The sequence below is a fragment of the Neoarius graeffei genome, chromosome 7 (assembly GCF_027579695.1).
Source record: "Neoarius graeffei isolate fNeoGra1 chromosome 7, fNeoGra1.pri, whole genome shotgun sequence".
NCBI lineage: Eukaryota > Metazoa > Chordata > Actinopteri > Siluriformes > Ariidae > Neoarius > Neoarius graeffei.
The window spans coordinates 25,085,557-25,105,461 of record NC_083575.1 but is presented as its reverse complement, the minus strand read 5'-3'; the positions used below and the strand labels follow the sequence as shown (position 1 = coordinate 25,105,461).

Here is a 19,905-nt window from a genome sequence, read left to right as displayed (position 1 = left end):
CCCCCGACAGGCCGGTTGCACTGATTCAGTTACAGGTTGCCAGGTCTGTATAAAACACCCACAACCTACATGCTATACAATTTTAAACTCAAACATTATCCTGTCTGTCATGACACAGCACATGTTTTTATTTATTTATTTATTTTAACGAGAGGTGGATCACCACCACACACACACACAAAAAGATGATGTTATTTACCAGCTGGGAGGTCCGTATCGTGAAATACCGTGACTGAGGTCTTGAAAGTACTGAGCAAGGCCCTCTGGGCCGAGGTCAGTATTCAAGGCCGAGGTCACGGTATTTCACCATACGGACCGACCTTAAGCTGGTAAATAATATCTCATCTCATTATCTGTAGCCGCTTTATCCTGTTCTACAGGGTTGCAGGCAAGCTGGAGCCTATCCCAGCTGACTACGGGTGAAAGGCGGGGTACACCCTGGACAAGTCGCCAGATCATCACAGGGCTGACACATAGACACAGACAACTATTCACACGCACACCTACGGTCAATTTAGAGTCACCAGTTAACCTAACCTGCATGTCTTTGGACTGTGGGGGAAACCGGAGCACCCGGAGGAAACTAGGGACGTTAACCGATGACCGTTTGACCGGTGGTTGACCGAATCAACGTCAACCGGTTAATTTTTTTTAAGTTGTTGGTGAAAAAAAAAAAAATCAATCGTTTTGAAGCTGCCGATTTTGGAGCGGAGAACCTGGAATTCTGTGTTTGTAAACGCTTGGGCCATGCCATGCGGTGTAAGGACAACAGCTGACAAATCAGAAACACCCATTCAGTCATGTCCCGCCCTCCTGCCCCAGTTAAAGACAGCTGACAAATCAGAAACACCCATTCTTAACCGCCAATAAATCGACAGAAGAAGAAAACACCCATTCAGTCATGTCCCGCCCCAGTTGAACACAGCTGCCACTCGGCGAGAGAAAAGTGTAGACACAGGCTTTTTAGCTTACAAATTACCATTCTGTTTTTTTTTTTTATTATTATTAGAAGGCACATGGAGTTTAGTCCTGCCTTGGCCAGTGCATTCTGAAAGTATGTTTCGGTCTGTAGCCAACAATGCATGTTACTGCAGATCAGATCTCTCCACACAAACTAAAGGCGCAGATGCCGACTTTTTCACGGACTGTAACGGCATTTGCTTATGTAGTAATTTTAATACAGAATTTACTCTGATGAAATTATTCACACTCCAACGCCCCCCCCCCAAAAAAAAAATCGGATCTGCACGAGCCGTGAAAAAGGCGCGCCGTTTGCATCCCTGTTAAAACTCCTAGGTTAACCGACTTTAACCGACCAATGAGGCTCAGTGGTCGGTCAAGATTTTTTTTAGTTTTCGCCATCCCTAGAGGAAACCCACGCGGACACGGGGAGAACATGCAAACTCCACACAGAAAGGCCCTCGCCGGCTACGGGGCTTGAACCCAGACCTTCTTGCTGTGAGGCGACAGCGCTAACCACTACACCACCGTGCCGCCCGGTAAATAATATATTTATTTTTTTCTTTACCAAATTCTAACAGAAAGCGAGAGCGCCCGAAGGGAAAACTGAGCCGAGGCGCCATTTTGAATCCTCATTCACGGCTGTAATGCAAATGGCTTCCTCCTCGGTATACGAGTGCACTTCCATGGCAGGAAAAAAAAAAAAAACTACATTTTGCTGCCTACGTATGTAGTCCCCTATTTATACAAAATTGAGTCATTCAGGATTCAGCCATGTTTTTGCTCTGTGTTTTTGCTCGACCAAAATTATACAGTATTATGACCTTTATATTGCATAAATCAAGCCATTTGGTGAAACTTTGAAGAAGAGATTGTACTGGTTTAAAAGTTTTTACCTAAAGTAATATTATGTATTACAGGTAGGGCTGTGCGATATGGGAAAAAAATGAATATCCCAATACATTTTCTCCATTTCACGATATACATCTCGATATATTTAAATCTCCTCTAAAGGACCCCATGAAATCTAACTTTTACTCTTTACTGTTTTCACTACAATCCCTGCAGATTAAATAACATTCTTGGTTAACTTTACAGGTGGTTTTCAACAACACATTTTAAATTTTCATGTTGGTGATTAATCACAATTTAATTGAAATAAGACTATTTTTATTCAACAAAGTTGTCGCACAAACTGCAAAAACAATCTTGAAAATTGCAACAAAGGGGCAACACAATACAGAGCTGCTCAGAGCTCAAACCAATAAAGTGCAAGCTCAACACTGAGACATTTAGCCTAAATAAGAAAAGTGCTCTTTCATTAAATTATTTTAAAAAATAGATCTCCAAGCTATTAACCTGACTACTGAGAACCACTGGAACATTCACAATAGAGAGAGAGATTGAGGGAGAGAAGAGAGAGATCTGCAAAACATCATTTTTCTCTTTGCACACTTTTGAACTGAATGTTTTCTGGCTCTGCCTCTCAGATGTGTATAATTCCGGCTGCTGCCTTTCGTGATGACAGGGTTTTTTTTGCACACTTTACAAACTGGCATTTGCTGTTCCACGTCCTCCTCGCGATATCCAAAAAAATGCCAGATGGCTGACCCCTTACTAGTTCTTTTAGGAACCAATTTGTCCGCTTCCATTTTTAATTTGTCGCTGAAATTGCCAGAGCTTACACGGTAGCCTATGCAGCACCAGCGATTGCACGAACTGAGTCAGCGCTGTAAACCGGAAGTAGGAAATCTTCCCGCCGGCAGTGTTGCCAGATACTGCTGACGTTTTCCAGCCCAAAATATGTTCAAAACCCGCCAAAGCGCACTTAAAACCGCCCAATCTGGCAACACAACCGAAACTAGAAAATCTTCCCGGGAGTTCCTTTCAGCACAGAGATGTCGCCCGGGATTGGTTGGCGAGTGCGTGACGTTGTTTTTTTTTTTTTACCCTTAGGCAGCCTCTCACGTTACTGCCTGAGGGACAGAGAGAAAACCACCGGAAAAGGTTTTAAACAAACACGGAACAAACGCAGGTTGGAAGATGACCATAAAATACTCGATAGTTACGATATAATAATTTTATGTATCGCGCACAATTTTTGGCGATATATCGAGTATATTCGATATATCGCACAGCCCTAATTACAGGGTATCTGCACATTTTTCAAGTACAAATTTAAAGACTTAAGACCTTTTCAAGACCTCTAAATGGAAAAATTAAGACTGTACCTTGACAAAGAAAACGATAAATACGACAACTTAAAACTTTTCTGCAATAGTTTTTTTACGAACCTTAAGAAGAATTCACACAATTGGTGAACAACAGGGTGCATCAATGGCAACTGTTAGACATGCAAACAGCTGAAGCAAAGGAGAAGACTGGTGTTTACTGGAGAAAACACCATGAATCATTTCAAAAACGAAAACAATAAACGGCAAGTAGAACCAGCTGAACAACCTTAGCCGGCACTATTTCAATCCCCAAAGATTATCTTTGATGATGTGTGATTTTGTGTCCGACAGCAAAATCAGTCTGAGTGTCGTACAGTATACAGCTGGCTGAGGAAGTTCTCGAGTATCTTCTGCATTATAGCAGGTAACAGCATAAACCTGTTTATGCAGTCATACAATCATCAGAGCGTTACATTAAACACAGAAAAACAACTGTCACCTTTCATAATCATTATCAATATTAATCAATGTGTTGTAATAACTGTAAACTAATTATCAGTGCAATTGTTATATCAATGTTCATTATTCAAAAATAATAATTATCTATAATCCATGAATAATTGTATTAATACTACTACTACTAATAATAATAATAATAAATAACTTTTTTAATAATAATTAAAAAAATTAACTCAATTTTATAACATTTTAATAATCACTACTTATTAGCTATATTAATTAATAGAGTAGCAATTATTATAATTCAGTATTATTAATTACTACTTAATAAGCAGTAATTATCAAAATGTAATTTAATAATTAGTAATTATCATCATCAACTACTAAATTATACTAATAAGTAGTGATTATTAAAATGCTATAAAATTGAGTTATAAGATTAGTTAAAACTATTATTAAAAAAGTAGTAAATATTATTAGTAGTAGTGATACAAACAATTATTCATGGATTATAAATAATTTGTTTTTAATAGTGAACATTGATATAACAATTGAACTGATAACATTAACAAGTATTACTAGTAGTATTGTTTATTATTATTATTATTATTAGTAGTAGTAGTAGTAGTAGTAGTAGTATAGTTATTTCATATCAATGTTCACGATTTTAAAAAATTATCTATAATCCATGTTTGTTTGTATTCTACCAATTACTACGTTTTAATAATTATTTGTAATAATTTTAATAACTTAATTTTATAACATTTAATAATCCCTAGTACTTATTAATCACTAATTCATAAGTAGTAATGATTAATAATCAATAATAACTACTATTACTACTAATTATTATTAGTGGTTAATATTATTCTTATTATATTAAAAACACTGTTGTAGATGATAAGTAATAAAACTAAACTTTTTGTACAAATTATTTATATTGTACTATATTTAGAATTATTGTATTTTCTGGAGTTCTTTTTAACTGAGTTTTGAAATAAAGGTTGTTTATATATTTATATTAAACTTAGTACAATAAACAATGTTAATTATGTCCCAGAACGCAGGATTTGATGAAAACCGCACTGCGAAAAAAATAAATATATAGATATTCTCAAACACAGTACTGTTCAAAAAAGTCTTGGCACCCTATTGTTTTCTTCATACAAACTTTGCTATAGATTTCTATTTCATGATTTCTACTGAGAGAGTTCTACACAAACACACCGAACTTTACAACAGCTGCATGCATGTGAAATGGAGATAAATCGACTAAGGCAGGAAAAGCTATTTTGGATAAAATTGTTATTGTCCGTTACAAGTAAAAAGTAATCAGTAACCAAACTTAATAATAAACTTAATCAATAACCAAACTTCAACTCAGTGTGTGATCTTCATTTTATGTTGCAATTCACAACTATTCTATGGTTTAACTTAAAAAAAACAAAAGGGGACTCGCAAAATAGGGGGCAAGTGATGTGGTGGAAATTAACCCAGGGCAAGCGGGTTTAAAAGTTAATGTTGAGCCCTGATCAGATGCATAAATTTTGTTACGATCAGAAACAAGATCAGCTGTGAGCTACTGCTCACTTACGTATCCACCCGCTCTTGCTTATATCAGAATGCAAGCAATCGATGGAATAGGACAGGGCTTTTCAAAGTGTGGGGCGCGCCTCCCCTAGGGGGCGCCAGAGTTCTTCGGGGGGGCGCAACGTGAGGAAAAATAAACCAGAATAAGTTACTATTGTGGACATTTAGCGAACTTCAGCTAGCCTTTGCCAGAGACAAAATGGTTCGATTTTTAGTACCTAAAGCTACAGTGAGTGAGGAGACAGAGTCTGGGCCAAGCAAAAAAAGAAGGAAGTATGACCACGATTATTTAAAGTTTGGATTTTCATGGACTGGATCTGAAGATGCTCCACTGCCACAGTGTGTTGTCTGCCAAGAGGTGCTAGCTAACGATGCAATGAGATGTTTAAAATGTGTAAAACAAGATGTTTAAAAAAAGCACAGAAGTTTAAAATGTGTAAAAGAAAAAAAAATGTGTACAACCACCATTTTTTTTTAAATACGAATGGAACATTAAGTATAGCAACAACAAAAATTCAGGGGTGATAGCGTTCCGGCACCGCGCCGGATTTCCAGCGTACCGTGGCTGGGGGAGAAAAAAAAAAAAAAATCTAGTTCGCCCATTGTCCTGTGTCATTCTGAGATGCGCAGATAGACAGTAAAGGGAATTCCGAATTCCCTTTACTGTCTATCTGCGCATCTCAGAATGACACAGGACAATGGGCGAACTAGATTTTTTTTTTCCCCAGCCACGGTACGCCGGAAATCCGGCGCGGCGCCGGAACGCTATCACCCCTGAAAATTGTAAAGGGGGGGGGGGGGGGGGGGGGGGGGGGGCACTGTTGGTTTTTTGCTCTCTGAGGGGGGGCTGACTCTCCCACACTTTGAAAACCCTTGGAATAGGACACTTATTATGAACGTTGACTTCAACAAATAATTAACCCTGAAGCAAGTAAGTAAAGAGCAGTGTTCTCCTCCTCAGGGATTTCAAATAGCATCCTGGTAAACGGTCATTTTGCTTCTAGAAATAGTGTCAAAATCTACAATCCTCCCTTTGCAACACAGGGACTCCTTCCTTTTACTGCAGACAGAGCCGAGACTCAGACACCACAAAGTTCTTTGTTGCATTATGTATAACGTGACCTTCCAGTGTAGGATTGTGAGTAATCGAAGATTCTTGGTTATGAAGCCTCTGTCTGACCCACTGATATTTGTAAACAAAAAAACAAACAAACAAATGAAAACCCTTGTGCTGAAATCCAATTTAAAACTCCTCCAATCAATCATTACTCCTAATTCTGTCTTATCCTGAAGTGTGTCGAGTCAGCACTAGGTTATCAGGGTTCAAACTACTGAGTGCTAACCAAGTCTCCACTCCGGACTGCTCAAATCTTCCCAGACTCCACCTCTTACACTAATCAGGGAAGGCTGGGATATACACAATGTGCTCGGGGAAGAGGGGGATGGGGGGTTTCCAACATTCTTTATTACATAAGAAAATTACATAAGCTACACGGGTTATTTGAGAAGCCGCAAGAAGTCTGCTTCAGTGTGATAAGACTGCAGTGCAGCTAAATATTGCAAGGCTGCTTTGTGTTACTTTACCCTCTTATCTAACATTTATCAGTACGTGCTCTGCTAACCAAGTCACCTTAACCATCTGTAGAGAACGGAAGGTCCTGCAGTCTATACTACCATCTTTAAACGCAGAGCTAGGACCAAGATACTGACTTACCGATACCAGTGTTTGCACTGACCACCAACATGGCAAAGTCGGGGCAATAGCTGGTGAGGCCGAAGATGGTAGTTTTTAGATATTTATGATGACCAGCCAAGTCTATGAAGGTTATCATTTTCGAGGCGCTCTCACAAATTTCCTCTGCTGTCCGTGACTCGCTGTAATTCACCACCTGCAGAATGGACGGTCATTAAAACCATTAGGGACAACATAACACGATCTAAACAACTTCCTCTTGTGTGATAATGGAAAGTAATGCTTAATTCCACCCAGAACGCATCATCAAATAACAATGCAGATACAAAGCAAATGGTCTGGGGGGGGAAAAGCAGGAAGCACCGATTTTTAACACAAAAATAAACAAAAGATAGACTTGAAGACTTGAGCTCTGGACATAGGACACAAAAACTCGATCCCTCACCTCTCCTTTGCTGTTAAAGCCCAGGATCTCAAAGCTGATACTGGAGGTCCTGCCGGTCTGAATCTCATGGAGATGCCTGAAGAGGTTTAATCGTGCTCTGCCCCTGCCATTATCCAGCTCCCCTTGAGTGAGCACGCCCAGGAGAGTGGATTTCCCCGAGTCCACATTACCCAGCACAGCTACCCGTAGGTCCAGGAACTACGAATATAATCACACAGAAGGGTCAGAGAACTAGCTCATTGTATTAATTGTGTGTGTGTGTGTGTGTGTGTGTGTGTGTGTGTGTGTGTGTGTGTGTGTGACAACATAATATCTGCTTTAAATTGTAAACATGAGTTCTGACCTGCTGGTCATCTGGCACTTTCCTGACGAGAACTTCTGCGATTTTTCGTGTCTCGTCCGAGTCATAGTCCACCTCCCTCTCTCTGAGAACTGTGATGTCAGCACCCACCCTAAGAGACCACCACAAAGATGTGGATAATCACGTAAACTCAGTGGCCCAGTAAGTGTTATTCTTCTATCCACATTCACTGGATATGAGCAATTGCGCACTCCGATTGGCTACTCTACTACCAGAATATCAGCTCGTATACTGTGAGTAGAGAAAAACAAAATGGCGGAGGGTGGTGCTGAACCAACCGAGGACGAAATTTAAAAAAAAAAAAAAAAAAAAAAAAACTCTATTTGAAAACAAAACCCCTAAAAATACAAAAAATAACCCACAATAAAATATGGAATGAAAGTATTTAACGTCTCATTATCTCTAGCCGCTTTATCCTTCTACAGGGTCGCAGGCAAGCTGGAGCCTATCCCAGCTGACTACGGGCGAAAGGCGGGGTACACCCTGGACAAGTCGCCAGGTCATCACAGGGCTGACACAGACACAGACAACCATTCACACTCACATTCACACCTACGCTCAATTTATGGCCCTTTTCCACTACCCTTTTTCAGCTCGCTTCAGCTCACTTCAGCCCGACACGGCTCGCGTTTCGACTACCAAAAAACAGCACGACTCGGCTTGCTTCAGCCCTGCTTAGCCCCTAAAACTCGCACGGTTTTGGAGTGGGGCTGAAGCGAGCCAAACCGAGCCGAGTGAGGCTGGGGGAGTGAGCAGACACTCCCCTGTGCACTGATTGGTGAGGAGGAGTGTCCTCACATGCCCACACACGCCCCGCGAGCGCGCTGGGATCTGTAAACACCGTAAACCCGGAAGAAGAAGAATTACGAATTACGAGAATTTCTGAAGCCTTATGCGCCTCGCCTCATCTATACGCTCTTGCCAGTATCTGTTGGCATTGTCGGTGACAACAAGCCACAGCACCAAGACCAGCAACACTAACGACTCCATGTCCTCCATGTTTATTGTTTACTATTCGGGTCGTGAGACTACCGCTTAAAAGATCACTGATGTCACTGTTTGCGCCGCCTAACGACATCACGTGACGTCCACCCACTTTCGCTAACTCCACCCAATGTGTCCACCCACTTCCAGCCAGCACGGTTCAGCGCGGTTGTAGTCGAAATGCAACTCCAACAGCCCCGCTCAGCTCGACTCAGCCCAACTCAGCACGGCACGGCTCAGCTGCGTTTGTAGTGGAAAAGCGGCATTAGAGTCACCAGTTAACCTAACCTGCATGTCTTTGGACTGTGGGGGAAACCGGAGCACCCGGAGGAAACCCACGCGGACACGGGGAGAACATGCAAACTCCACACAGAAAGGCCCTCGCCGGCCACAGGGCTCGAACCCGGACCTTCTTGCTGTGAGGCAACAGCGCTAACCACTACACCACCGTGCTGCCAGTATTTAACATACTGAAAGTATATAACATACTTTTTTTTCAAATTATTATTAGAGCATTTTTCACAAATTGTTCCTGTCATTTCGACGTTTTGTATAAATTTTTTATTTATCGAATTCGCAAGAAATAAAAATGCTCCGTTTCTCAAAATCCAGTGAACCTGGATAGAATAAAACAGTTATTCCACTCAATCTCATCATACATGGCTTATAGCCGACTCGGAGCTATGCACCTCATCAGCTCACATACGACTCGATTTCGTGGAACAACTGTTAAATAGTAGTGTTTCGCAGCATTGCGAGGGTACTCTCTAGTCCTCTATGCTGCTTACTCATTATCAATCATTTGTGGTGCCTAAAACAAAAAACACCCCATGCCATCTTTCAGTATTGTCCTCTTCCAACAATGCAACAGTTTAAATACAAATAAGATCATACTTCTCAGCCATCATGTGGAGGGTCCGGAGCGACGCTCTCATATCGGCCTCGGATAATCCGACCAGCAAACCGTTGTCTTCCACGCCGATTTGATACACGGCCTCTCCCCTGCCTTCCTGCAACCTCCACTTCATCTGTGTGGCCAGGTGCTCGAAGCGATACTGTGTGGGGTTCACGAGCTTCAGCTGAGCCAGAGAGCCATAAAACCATTAAACTGGAGATTAGGACAAATCTTAAAACATGCATCATTCTTTAAACCAGTGTCTGTCAGGTTGTTTACAAGCCAGAGAAGTGATAAGGGCTGGATACAGCATCAACAAATCTATGTGGTATGATGTTACAAATGGTGACCTTTATATTGTAAAGTTATAACTGGATTAAAAATAAGTGGCAGATACAAACTTGTAATATTAAAATACCCAAAACATCTCAAGAAGAAAAAATATATATATCAGTAAAACACATGCACAGCTTGGAAAAACAAAATATTGAGACAGATTTATGTCTCCTGTCCTGCTTGAACGAGGAAGCAAGCCAGTTTAATCTAGGACCATAAAAACAATCATACAATTTTATGTTCTAGTAAAAGCTCAAAAGTGCTTTGCCAATGACAATTTTGTTCAAGAAAAAAAGTCAAAATCTGTTTCACTATTCATGGAAAGGTCTCAAATTCTGGCTAATGAGAAGTTATGAAGCAAGAAGTAAATCATAAAAGCTTACCTTGTACTCTATATTTCCCTCTTCAGCCTGAAACAAAAGAAAAGGCCAGAGTCTTTAATGAATAGGACTGAAACAATAATTAACGCGCTTTAGTTTTCTAGGTCACAAAGCATAGACCAACACACTGAAAAGCCGATCAGACAGGACACAAAGGATTCACCATCTAAAGCGAAACACCTGAGTGGACACACTGCCCTGCGCTCGGGGAAACAGAAATTAGGTTAAACCAAAATATATTAAAGGAACAGTCCACCGTACTTCCATAACGAAATATGTTCTTCTCTGAATTGAGACGAGCTGCTCCGTACCTCTCCGAGCTTTGCGCGACCTCCCAGTCAGTCAGACGCGCGGTCACTCCTGTTAGCAATGTAGCTAGGCTCAGCATGGCCAATGGTATTTTTTGGGGCTGTAGTTAGATGCGACCAAACTCTTCCGCGTTTTTCCTGTTTACATAGGTTTATATGACCAGTGATATGAAACAAGTTCAGTTACACAAATTGAAACGTGGCGATTTTCTATGCTATGGAAAGTGCGCACTATAATAACAGGCGTACTAACACCTTCTGCGCGCTTCGGCAGCGCATTGATACCTTCACTCCTCTTTGGGCACGGCCAGGCAGGCGAATGCCCTGGTCCGTCCGCCCTGTCTTTAAAAAAAAAAAAAAGGTACAGCTCGAGCCCCATGATAAAACTGGGACTGTGTCATTTTTTCAGCCTAAGGCCCATGGTAAAAATGGGACGTTGTCATTTTTCCGCATGAGGCCCATGGTAAAACCACACTTCCAGGAGGGACTGCCGTCTGCCTCCCAAGCCGGCCGAGAGCGCTCCTCGTCGGGCACGGCCAGGCGGGCGAATGCCCTGGTCCGTCCGCCCTGTCTAAAAAAAAAATGGTACAACTCCGAGTGAAGGTATCAATGCGCTGTTGAAGCGCGCAGAAGGTGTTAGTACGCCTGTCATTATAGTGCGCACTTTCCATAGCATAGAAAATCGCTACGTTTCAATTTGTGTAACTGAACTTGTTTCATGTCACTGGTCATATAAACCTATGTAAACAGGAAAAACGCGGAAGAGTTTGGTCGCATCTAACTACAGCCCCAAAAAATACCATTGGCCATACTGAGCCTAGCTACATTGCTAACAGGAGCAACACCGCGTCTGACTGACCGGGAGGTCGCACAAAGCTCAGAGAGGTACGGATCAGCTCGTCTCAATTCAGAGAACAACATATTTCATTATGGAAGTACGGTGGACTGTTCCTTTAAGTGTAATAATTGCGTAATCCATTCAGTATGGTATGAGCCACGTTTAATCTGGGTTCAAAATAGGGTTTAAAGTACATATTTGTACTTTAAACCCTAACAACCAATAATCTTTCTATATTTAGCTTAAAAAAAGGGGATAAACTGATAGAACGCGGAAATAAGTAAGCTGACCCAGAGTCAGTTTTTAGTAGTGGTTAACACTGTCGCTTCACAGCAAGAAGGTCCTGGGTTCAAGCCCAGTGGCCGACAGGGGCCTTTCTGTGTGGAGTTTGCATGTTCTCCACGTATCTGCGTGGGTTTCCTCCAAAGACATGCAGGTTAGGTTAACTGGTGACTCTAAATTGACCGTAGGTGTGAATGTGAGTGTGAATGGTTGTCTGTGTCTATGTGTCAGCCCTGTGATGACCTGGCGACTTGTTCAGGGTGTACCCCGCCTTTCACCCGTAGTCAGCCGGGATAGGATCTACCTTGCCCGTGAGCCTGCACAGGATAATGTGTATATAATGTAAAGGTTACGGATAATGGATGGATGGACTAGTAGCAGTGGCGTGCGTGCGTGCGTGCGTGCGTGCGTGTTCTCCCTATATCTGTGCAGATTTCTTCTGACTGTCCCAAAACATGCCAGAAGATGGACTGGGTACTCTAATGCCAGGATCAGACCACACAAATTCTGCCTGATTTGGACACAATTTTGTCACAGTCAACAAAATATCCAGCGTCAGGCACAACGAACAGTCCTTGTTGAGTGACATAACTAGTGGTGAGACAATGTGGCAGCGACTGGGACGCTTCATGACACACAGTCTAGCACGGCAGAATTTTTTGTATTTTCTCGCCTAGTTTGACAACTAAGCCGCAAACAGAACTGAATTTCTTGACCCTCCTCATTTGAGTACATACTAGGACATGAATGATGATTGTTCGGGGTCAAACTCATACTGTTACCAGACTCCCGACCAAGATGCATCAAGAATTTATGACACTATGATCTGCTCCTGGGTGAGAACTTGTAAGTGTCCAGGGTGTACATACAGTGGTGCTTGAAAGTTTGTGAACCCTTTAGAATTTTCTATATTTCTGCATAAATAGGACCTGAAACATCATCAGATTTCCACACAAGTCCTAAAAGTAGATAAAGAGAACCCAGTTCAACAAATGAGACAAAAAATATTATACTTGGTCATTTATTTATTGAGGAAAATGATCTAATATTACATATCTCCGAGTGGCAAAAGTATGTGAACCTTTGCTTTCAGTATCTGGTGTGACCCCCTTGTGCAGCAATAACTGCCACTAAACGTTTCCGGTAACTGTTGATCAGTCCTGCACACCGGCTTGGACAAATTTTAGCCCATTCCTCCATACAGAACAGCTTCAACTCTGGGATGTTGGTGGGTTTCCTCACATGAGCTGCTCACTTCAGGTTCTTCCACAACATTTCGATTGGATTAAGGTCAGGACTTTGACTTGGCAGTTCCAAAACATAAACTTTATTCTTCTTTAACCATTCTTTGGTAGAATGATTTATGTGCTTAGGGTCATTGTCTCATTGCATGACCCACATTCTCTTGAGATTCAGTTCATGGACAGATGTCCTGACATTTTCCTTTCAAATTTGCTGGTATAATTCAGAATTCATTGTTCCATCAATGATGGCAAGCCGTCCTGGCCCAGATGCAGCAAAACAGGCCCAAACCATGATACTACCACCACCATGTTTCACAGATGGGATAAGGTTCTTATGTTGGAATGCAGTGGTTTCCTTTCTCCAAACATAACACTTCTCTTTTAAACCAAAAAGTTCTATTTTGGTCTCATCCGTCCACAAAACATTTTTCCAATAGCCTTCTGGCTTGTCCACGTGATCTTTAGTAAACTGCAGATGAGCAACAATGTTCTTTTTGGAGAGCAGTGGCTTTCTTCTTCTAACCCTGCCATGCACACCATTGTTGTTCAGTGTTCTCCTGATGGTGGACTCATGAACATGAGCCAATGTGAGAGAGGCCTTCAGTTGCTTAAAAGTTACCCTGGAGTCCTTTGTGACCTCACCGACTATTACACGCCTTGCTCTTGGAGTGATCTAGTGATCTTTGTTGGTTGACCACTCCTGGGGAGGGTAACAATGGTCTTGAATTTCCTCCATTTGTACACATCCTGTCTGACTGTGGGTTGGTGGAGTCCAAACTCTTTAGAGATGGTTTTGTAACCTTTTCCAGCCTGATGAGCATCAGCAACGCTTTTCCTGAGGTCCTCAGAAATCTCCTTTGTTTGTGCCATGATACACTTTCACAAACATGTGTTGTGAAGATCAGACCTTTATAGATCCCTGTTCTTTAAATACAACCCCAATCCCAAAAAAGTTGGGACAAAGTACAAATTGTAAATAAAAACAGAATGCAATGATGTGGAAGTTTCAAAATTCCATATTTTATTCAGAATAGAACATAGATGACATATCAAAAATGTTTAAAGAGAAAAATTAGGTGATTTTAAATTTCATGACAACACCACATCTCAAAAAAGTTGGGACAAGGCCATGTTTACCACTGTGAGACATCCCCTTTTCTCTTTACAACAGTCTGTAAATGGCTGGGGACTGAGGAGACAAGTTGCTCAAGTTTAGGGAGAGGAATGTTAACCCATTCTTGTCTAATGTAGGATTCTAGTTACTCAACTGTCTTAGGTCTTTTTTGTCATATCTTCTGTTTTATGATGCGCCAAATGTTTTCTATGGGTAAAAGATCTGGACTGCAGGCTGGCCAGTTCAGTACCCGGACCCTTCTTCTACGCAGCCATGATGCTGTAATTGATGCAGTATGTGGTTTGGCATTGTCATGTTGGGAAAATGCAAGGTCTTCCCTGAAAGAGACGTCGTCTGGATGGGAGCATATGTTGCTCTAGAACCTGGATATACCTTTCAGCATTGATGGTGTCTTTCCAGATGTGTAAGCTGCCCATGCCACACGCACTAATGCAACCCCACACCATCAGAGATGCAGGCTTCTGAACTGAGCGCTGATAAACTTGGGTTGTCCTTCTCCTCTTTAGTCCGAATGACACGGCGTCCCTGATTTCCATAAAGAACTTCAAATTTTGATTCGTCTGACCACAGAACAGTTTTCCACTTTGCCACAGTCCATTTTAAATGAGCCTTGGCCCAGAGAAGACGTCTGCACTTCTGGATCATGTTTAGATACGGCTTCTTCTCTGAACTATAGAGTTTTAGCCGGCAACGGCGGATGGCACGGTGAATTGTGTTCACAGATAATGTTCTCTGGAAATATTCCTGAGCCCATTTTGTGATTTCCAATACAGAAGCATGCCTGTATGTGCCGTCTAAGGGCCCGAAGATCACGGGCACCCAGTATGGTTTTCTGGCCTTGACCCTTACGCACAGAGATTCTTCCAGATTCTCTGAATCTTTTGATGATATTATGCACTGTAGATGATGATATGTTCAAACTCTTTGCAATTTTACACTGTCGAACTCCTTTCTGATATTGCCTCCACTATTTGTCGGCGCAGAATTAGGGGGATTGGTGATCCTCTTCCCATCTTTACTTCTGAGAGCCGCTGCCACTCCAAGATGCTCTTTTTATACCCAGTCATGTTAATGACCTATTGCCAATTGACCTAATGAGTTGCAATTTGGTCCTCCAGCTGTTCCTTTTTTCTACCTTTAACTTTTCCAGCCTCTTATTGCCCCCTGTCCCAACTTTTTTGAGATGTGTTGCTGTCATGAAATTTCAAAATGTCTCACTTTCGACATTTGATATGTTGTCTATGTTCTATTGTGAATACAATATCAGTTTTTGAGATTTGTAAATTATTGCATTCCGTTTTTATTTACAATTTGTACTTTGTCCCAACTTTTTTGGAATCGGGGTTGTAAAACAGGGTGCCCACTCACACCTGATCGTCATCCCATTGATTGAAAACACCTGACTCTAATTTCACCTTCAAATTAACTACTAATCCTAGAGGTTCACATACTTTTGCCACCCACAGATATGTAATATTGGATCATTTTCCTCAATAAATAAATGACCAAGTATAATATTTTTGTCTCATTTGTTTAACTGGGTTCTCTTTATCTACTTTCAGGACTTATGTGAAATCTGATCATGTTTTAGGTCATATTTATGCGGAAATATAGAAAATTCTAAAGGGTTCACAAACTTTCAAGCACCACTGTAGTTGTGCCTCGTACCCAGTTTTCCCAGGATGTGATAACTGAAGATGAATGAATGAACTTCACACAGCAGTGTTTTTAAATAGCACAGACAGCTCAGGCTGAGGTTAGTCATATCATCTTACCTCAGGAGTAATCCGTGTTCCTAACGGCTATATATTAAGGGTTGTTTTACAATCAGGGTACGCAAGCTAAAAGTCACATTTAACACTTATTATCTTCAATATCAAAAGGCTTGACTAAATAAACTTGGTTGTTTATTGTAGCCCTGTGATAGCTCTATTTACCATGCAAAAAAATATTGGTGATAACGTTATTTTTGGTGAATGTATGGCAATATATACATCATATTTAGCAAAATTACTCGTGTCATTTAGAAAAACTGCTTTTTGACCACAGGTAGCTCCAAAAGGGATGCACTTAAATCATTCTTTATACCATAAAACACATATTGGTTCCATATCATTGGAAACATAGTTAAGTTTTAATGTTGAATGCCAGTAAGTTTCAGACTATTTTGATCAAATTAGTATGTAATTGTGTCAAAAAAAAAAAAAGTCCTCTCCGAGAGAGCTAATTTTTCAATATAAAATAACATATCTAAAATGATGATTTTCATCCTAAAATGTGGTCAAGATATTGGGACATAAATATTAGAGACAACTAACACAAAGCTTACAGCCTTATATTTAAAAGCACTATGGAAGTAGTGGATTCTGAATTATCAAAAAAAAAAAAGTCCTCTCCGAGAATCACTCCATTTGTTTCTCCCAGCCCTGCTTAAAGCTACACTTAATCTTGTTATAATACAAACTATTACACATGCCTATGTTCATCTCATCTCATCATCTGTAGCCGCTTTATCCTTCTACAGGGTCGCAGGCAAGCTGGAGCCTATCCCAGCTGACTACGGGCGAAAGGTGGGGTACACCCTGGACAAGTCGCCAGGCCATCACAGGGCTGACACATATGGCCCTTTTCCACTACCCTTTTTCAGCTCACTTCAGCTCGCTTCAGCCCGACACGGCTCGCGTTTTCGACTATCTCAAAACAGCACGACTCAGCTCGCTTCAGCCCTGCTTAGCCCCTAAAACTCACACGGTTTTGGAGTGGGGCTGAAGCGAGCCAAACCGAGCTGAGTGAGGCTAGGGGCGTGAGCAGACACTCCCCTGTGCACTGATTGGTGAGGAGGAGTGTCCTCACATGCCCACACACGCCCCATGAGCACGCTGGGATCTGTAAACACCGCAAACCCGGAAGAAGAATAATTACGAATTACGAGAATTTCTGAAGCCTTATGCACCTCGCCTCATCTATACGCTCTTGCCAGTATCTGTTGGCGTTGTCGGTGACAACAAGCCACAGCACCAAGACCAGCAACACTAACAACTCCATGTCCTCCATGTTTATTGTTTACTATTTGGGTCGTGAGACTACCGCTTAAAAGGTCACTGATGTCACTGTTTGCGCCGCTTAACGACATCACGTGACGTCCACCCACTTTCGCTAACTCCACCCAATGTGTCCACCCACTTCCAGCCAGCACGGTGGTAGTCGAAATGCAACTCCAACAGCCCCACTCGGCTCGACTCAGCCCAACTCAGCACGGCACGGCTCAGCCCAACTCAGCCGCGTTTGTAGTGGAAAAGCGGCAATAGACACAGACAACCATTCACACTCTCATTCACACCTACGGTCAATTTAGAGTCACCAGTTAACCTAACCTGCATGTCTTTGGACTGTGGGGGAAACCGGAGCACCCGGAGGAAACCCACGCGGACACGGGGAGAACATGCAAACTCCACACAGAAAGGCCCTCGCCGGCCACGGGGCTCGAACCCGGACCTTCTTGCTGTGAGGCGACAGCGCTAACCACTACACCACCGTGCCGCCCGCCTATGTTCATATGTGTATTAATTTCCAAAAGTGCAGATTTTATATATATATATATATATATATATATATATATATATATATATATATACACACACTTTTTTTTTTTTTTTTAAACCAGTTTGAATCAATTTGAATTTTGGACCCCTGTGACACAAACTTTGTACCCTGATTGTAAAACAACCCTTAAAGCAAAGTCAGCACAAGATATCTTTCAAACATGAATATTTTGAAATGAATGGTTTATATTGTAGTATAAACATTTTTCTTCTTCTTCTTCCCTCTATCATATTTACAAACACAGCTGTTAGACCGGTTCAGCTCCACAGATATGCTCACTTTGCTGGACAAAATTCATACTCAGTCTCATGTAATTAAAATGTAACTTATTAAACTCTTTGTATTATTCAGGATGAGGTTTAGTGGTTTGACAGTCTTTCTTTTTCGAAAAAGAAACCTAATAAAGACCAAAGGAACTTCGTCGACGTGTCCTGTAGAGTTAGATTAAAAAAAAAAAACAGCCACAGGAGCTAACTTTTTCTCAGCCGGGAACATTTTAGTTTTAAATAAAATTAGGGGTTTTTTTACGCTTGTATTTGAACCAAATATTTAAACTGCTTGTACAAGTTGGGGTTAAGCATGAACATGTTATTTACAGTGGAAATAAAAGCTAATTATTGAGCTATGGACCAGTGGAAGTACAGAGTTAGCTAGCTAGCTAGCGCTAATATTTACTTCAGCTGACCAAAGCTGCTGCTAATAATAAATAATAATAAAGAATAATAAAGAAGGAAGCTCGGCTCACCTCTGGAGGTAGATAAGGCGGATAATTGCTCGATTTGGGATATCGGACCGAGCGGCTCTTTGCTTTTTTACCATTTTTCGTCGGCGCCTTTTTCAGAGCCACTGCCGCGGCGTTATTTGAAGCCGAACCGGTTCCTGGAGCAGCACCGGGTTTAAAAACGGAACCTGTCCCGAAAAGCTCCGATATCCGCGTATCCATTTCTGTTCGGACCCTGAACGCAAAAGCTAATTATCGAGCTATGCTAGCTTGACTAACTTTACAGAAACGAGTTAATAAAATCATCGACATCCCTGTAGCTTCTTTATCTGTCTACATTTAAAATAAATTAAAGAAAGAAAGAAGAGAGACATAATAAAGAGCACCAGCTCAGCCGAGCCGAGCAGGTCCGGTCCACCCTCAGCTGAGGGGAAAAACAACAACAACCCCAAAATTCATAACTCGGCTAAGTTTGCGGAAGTAACTGCGTCATCAAATTAATATTCATAAGGTAGCGCGTATGATTGGACGGCCAAACAAGTATCAACAGTGCTGCAATATTACATGATCATAAACACAACGTCATTTATGAGATTTGACTCGCACTAACGGGCGGCACGGTGGTGTCGCCTCACAGCAAGAAGGTCCTGGGTTCGAGCCCCGGGGCCGGTGAGGGCCTTTCTGTGTGGAGTTTGCATGTTCTCCCTGTGTCTGCGTGGGTTTCCTCCGGGTGCTCCGGTTTCCCCCACAGTCCAAAGACATGCAGGTTAGGTTAACTGGTGACTCTAAATTGAGCGTAGGTGTGAATGTGAGTGTGAATGGTTGTGTGTCTATGTGTCAGCCCTGTGATGACCTGGCGACTTGTCCAGGGTGTACCCCGCCTTTCGCCCGTAGTCAGCTGGGACCCTGTAGAACAGGATAAAGCGGCTAGAGATAATGAAATGAGTAGCTAGATAAGGGCGGTATGGTGGTGTAGTGGTTAGCGCTGTCGCCTCACAGCAAGAAGGTCCGGGTTTGAGCCCCGTGGCCGGCGAGGGCCTTTCTGTGTGGAGTTTGCATGTTCTCCCCGTGTCTGCGTGGGTTTCCTCCGGGTGCTCCGGTTTCAGCCACAGTCCAAAGACATGCAGGTTAATTGACCGTAGGTGTGAATGTGAGTGTGAATGGTTGTCTGTGTCTATGTGTCAGCCCTGTGATGACCTGGCGACTTGTCCAGGGTGTACCCCGCCTTTCGCCCGTAGTCAGCTGGGATAGGCTCCAGCTTGCCTGCGACCCTGTAGAAGGATAAAGCGGCTAGAGATAATGAGATGAGATGAGACTCGCACTAACCTCTTCAACAGCGTTTCACTCCAGTTCTGCTGGAGGAACCATTTCCTTAAACAGAGGAACTGTTTATATACTCAGCAAAAATAAAAACTTGACCCTCATTATTTTTCAAATAGTGTTTAGAAACTTTTCTTGAAAGAGTTCTTGTTGTGATTATGGTTAAATGCATTGTCA

At 41.9% G+C, this 19,905-nt stretch overlaps 1 protein-coding gene across 2 annotated transcripts in view; it reads right to left on the bottom strand.

Annotated features, from left to right (window-relative positions):
• gtpbp2a (GTP binding protein 2a) overlaps positions 1 to 18,887 on the bottom strand; it is a 55,069-nt gene extending 36,182 nt beyond the window's left edge. For both annotated transcript variants that reach the window (XM_060925442.1, XM_060925443.1), the window contains exons 1-6: positions 18,433 to 18,887; positions 10,281 to 10,307; positions 9,561 to 9,745; positions 7,665 to 7,773; positions 7,322 to 7,519; positions 6,898 to 7,072 (exon numbers count right to left, since the gene is read on the bottom strand). In XM_060925442.1, coding sequence (XP_060781425.1) covers positions 6,898 to 7,072; positions 7,322 to 7,519; positions 7,665 to 7,773; positions 9,561 to 9,745; positions 10,281 to 10,307; positions 18,433 to 18,630 — 892 coding nt within the window. In that variant the 5' untranslated portion in view covers positions 18,631 to 18,887. The remainder of the gene's footprint in view (positions 1 to 6,897; positions 7,073 to 7,321; positions 7,520 to 7,664; positions 7,774 to 9,560; positions 9,746 to 10,280; positions 10,308 to 18,432) is intronic.
• Between the last annotated feature and the right edge of the window lie 1,018 nt (positions 18,888 to 19,905).